Source organism: Haliaeetus leucocephalus, unplaced genomic scaffold (genome assembly GCF_000737465.1).
Source record: "Haliaeetus leucocephalus isolate CR32 unplaced genomic scaffold, Haliaeetus_leucocephalus-4.0 Scaffold13, whole genome shotgun sequence".
Lineage (NCBI taxonomy): Eukaryota > Metazoa > Chordata > Aves > Accipitriformes > Accipitridae > Haliaeetus > Haliaeetus leucocephalus.
In genome coordinates, this window is record NW_010972449.1 from 1,786,429 (window position 1) to 1,790,271 (window position 3,843).

At 62.8% G+C, this 3,843-nt stretch overlaps 1 protein-coding gene across 1 annotated transcript; it reads left to right on the forward strand.

Moving 5' to 3' along the window:
- Window positions 1–437: 437 nt before the first annotated feature.
- HSPB8 (heat shock 22kDa protein 8) lies at window positions 438–3,609 on the forward strand. The gene is made up of 3 exons (XM_010574425.1): window positions 438–943; window positions 2,091–2,154; window positions 3,414–3,609. The coding sequence occupies exons 1-3, from the start codon at window positions 565–567 to the stop codon at window positions 3,571–3,573; spliced, it is 603 nt and encodes a 200-aa protein (XP_010572727.1). The 5' UTR covers window positions 438–564; the 3' UTR covers window positions 3,574–3,609.
- Window positions 3,610–3,843: the final 234 nt, after the last annotated feature.

The following is a 3,843-nucleotide window of genomic DNA, read 5'->3' on the forward strand; positions in this document are numbered from 1 at the left end:
AACACACGCCCCCCCCCCCCCCCCAAATCCAATAAATAGCACTCGCCCGGCAGCCGGAAGGTTAGAGAAGTTTCTCGGCTCCGAGCTCAAGCATTTATTGCAGCTCTCGCCCGGGAGTGGCAGGCAAAGTCGCACATAAAGTGCTGGGGAGCGAGAGGGAAGAGATAAGCTTTTTAATCTCGGGATATTCGTTGTTGGTTTTTTTTTTTTCCCCTCTCCCACTGAGAAGTTTTATTTTCTTCTCCCCGGTCCCTGGGATCACAGCCAGACAGGAAGCATTTTCTCGCGGCCAGAGAGCTCCCTCCGTCCTTCCTGCGCTCCTCCGGCTCCCGGTGATTCAGCTCTGAATTGATTTTCTCCGTCGTCCTTCACCTGGTGCCGGGGAAGGAGGGGACCGTCCCCGCGGCTCCCACCCGCAGCCGCAAGATCCCGTCCCGCCCGGGGTGGATGCGTCTCCTCCGGGACAGGCTCCCCGGGCAAGTTTGCAGCCAGGAGCGGCCGCACAGAGGCTGAAGCTCTGTGGGAGAGCCCCGGGGACGCGCTCGGACCCCTCCGAAGAAAGCCATGGCCGACAGCCAGATGCCCTTCTCCTGCCATTACCCCGGCAGGCGCAGCGTCCGCGACCCTTTCCGGGAGCCCGGCTTGACCTCGCGCCTGCTGGACGATGATTTCGGCATGTCGCCCTTCCCCGGGGACCTGACGGCGGACTGGCCCGACTGGGCTCGACCCCGGCTTACCACTACCTGGCCGGGTCCCCTACGTGCCGGCATGGCCCGAGCCTCCACCATGGCCCCCGGTTACGGTTCCCGTTTCGGGGGGTACCCCGAGAGCCGCAGCCCCGTGCCTTTTCCCCGCGAGCCCTGGAAGGTGTGCGTCAACGTGCACAGCTTCAAACCCGAGGAGCTGACGGTCAAAACCAAGGATGGCTACGTTGAGGTGTCAGGTGAGAGTGAAGGTACCGGGGAGGAGAAGGACGGGGCACGAAAAGCAGCTGGTCCTGCCCTACCCGTGCCAGCTCAAGAAATTGCTGTGAAATGCAAAAAATCACCTTTATTTTAAGCCAGCGACGGCAGCCCCATGCTTGGGAGCAGGGCCAGGGCTGCGGCACAGCTTTTGGGCAGTTTGGGGGTGCCGGGGGGGACCTGGCTCAGAAGCCGCAGTGGTTTGCTGCAAAAATGAAAAGGACGAGCCTCCTTTGGGGTAAATCTCCCCACTTTCCGCCCCGGCCAGCCGGGGAGGCACTGCTGCGGTCGGCAGCACCCTGCAGCGAGCTGCCAAGAGGGGCCCCAGCTTGGCTCGGTTAATTATAGCCAGGGTGAGGCCAGTGCAGAGGGAGATTCCCTTTAAAGGGGCCAAGAGAGAGGCAGCTCCAGTGCTGGGAAGCGAGGGGCAGCCGCCCCATGGCCCCCACCCCAACCCAGCCCCAAGAGACCCCAGCCCAGGGACGAGCCGGCCAGAAGCACGTCCCTAAAAATTCAATTAATGGTAAAGACAGTGGGTGCGGGGTGCGCCGCATCTGGGGTGCCCACGGACACCCAGCCCTGAGCATCCCTTCAGCCCTGCACCGACATCCCGCGTTACCCCCAAGTGCCCCAGGGAGGGGTTGGGGGCTGCCACACAGCATGGCCCTGGGTATTTATTTGGGGCTCACAGCATCACCAGGGGGGAAAAACACAGGTCAGGGGGGGTCCGGGCAGCTGCTGGTGTGGTTTTTAACTTCAGAGATGCTCCAGGCACAGGGACCCCCAGCCTGACAGCACGGTGGAGGGGAGCCCCGCCAGGGGAGCGGGACAAGGGGGGGATGCTGCCACCTCCAAAGGTTTTATTATGTTTTGGGACTTTTTCTTAAGCCCCAGCTCTTGGCAGGCTGCGAGACCCCAGGCTCTGACTGGAAATATGGGTGTGCTGTGTCCGGCATCTCCTTCTTCACATAGGAGAGGCTCCCTGAGCCCTCCCCAGAGGGAAGGTTTGCACTGGCAAAGGCAAACGACTCCTCTGCAAACTTTCCTGTCGGGTTTTGTTGTTGTTTGTTGGGGAAAAAAATAATCTCCCGGTGAGATGGTGACGTGGGGTGTTGCCCTTCCCTGCAGGCAAACACGAGGAGCAGCAGGTGGAAGGAGGGATCGTCTCCAAGAACTTCACCAAGAAAATCCAGTAGGTACCAGCCGGCCCTGGGGTGTCCCCCAGCCGAAGGGGCTGGGACATGGGAGGGGGACGGGGCTGCCACATCCCCTTAACCAGCAGCCAAATGTCGCTAGCCTGCTGTGGGACCCCATCCCTGCGGCACGGGCAGGTCGCAGGCGGCACGGGGATGCCACCGGTGGCGAAGGGCTGAGCTTTGCCAGTCCCCACGCACAGGCTCACACATGCAGGGGCTCCTGCACCTGTTTTCACCCCCCAAAATCTGCCCTTTTGCAGCACGCGCCTGGCTGGTTCAGGCCACACGGTGATTTCCCGAGGGAGGTAAAAGAGAAGGAGGTCTTTTTCTGGGTGCTTTGTCAGTCTCCTCCGGGCCCGGGGCTGCATTTGGAGCCAGCTGGGACGCAGGGAGCAGGAGGGGTGCAAGGAGCCAGGCTCATGGTGCCAGCACATCCCCCGGCGTTCAGCAGGGCACGATGGGCTGACACCATCATCCGCCTCAAAATACATCCCTGCGTGTGAATGTAAATATATATCTATCTATCTCTATCTGAATGATGTCAATTAGATTGCTATCGCGTTGACTCACCGCGATGGCTCACTTTGGCAACAACAACAGCAAAGGGCAGGGAGGAAAGGCGAGTCCGGAGGCAGGCGAGCCCTGACCGCAGCGCTTCACCCGTGCGGGGGCCAGACCCCCAGCCGCAGGGCTTGCGGGGTTAACCGGGAGAAACAGCAAAGCCCAGGGCATGGGAAGGGTTTCCTCGGCTGGCAGCAGCTCAGCTTTGCTTTTCCACCCCAAAGGAGCCCTGTGCATCCCAAACTCCCGTGGGAAAGCTGGGGCGAGCACCACGCTCCCTCCTGCTCGGCGCTGGGCAGCCGCGGTGGCTCCTTTTACGGGCAAGGCTCGCGGCTGACGCGGGCTGCGGCACGACGATGATTTACTCCTGCTTTGCAGAAGCCCGGGCGGCACAAGCGGCGGGTGACATCCCGTCAAACACATCTGCCGGGGAGATTAAACAGAGCGCCCACAGGGGCCAGACCGGCCAGGAGGCCGCTTTAAATATCCCCAGCGCATTCCCTGGTGCTGCAGTAATAACAGAAGCTTTGCCGAACCCCTCGCCGGGGCTGCTGGCTCGGCATCGGTGGTTCCCCATGCAGCGGGGATCCTGTGTGGGCTTCCCAAGGCTCGAAGTCCACCAGGGATGCGGCACGCTGCGAGCCGGCAGCGGAGCCGGCTCCTAAACCGTCTCATCTCTCCTTCCCTCCCGCAGGCTGCCCTACGAGGTGGACCCCATCACGGTCTTCGCCTCTTTGTCGCCAGAGGGGCTGCTGATCATCGAGGCACCCCAGATCCCCCCCTACCAGCCGTACAGCGAGGGCGGCTGCAGCAGCGAGATCCCCGTCGAGACCCAGGAGCCCACCTGCGCCTGACCGGCCACCCGCATCCCTCCCGCACCCCGGCATCCCTCCATCCCTCTCTCCTCTCCCCCCCCGGACCCCCGCTTCCCCGGTCCCCTGCGGCACTGCGTCCCGACAGCCTCCGGCAAGGGTGATGGGTGCCGCTCGCAGGGACGGCAGCACCCGCCACCCCGCAGGGGGACCAACTGAGAGCCGGGGCACGCGCGCTGGGTGCCAGGCCACTGTCCCCGAGGGCTTTCTAGCGGTCTGAGGTGCCGGTAGAGATTTTGTGCCCATGGGGCT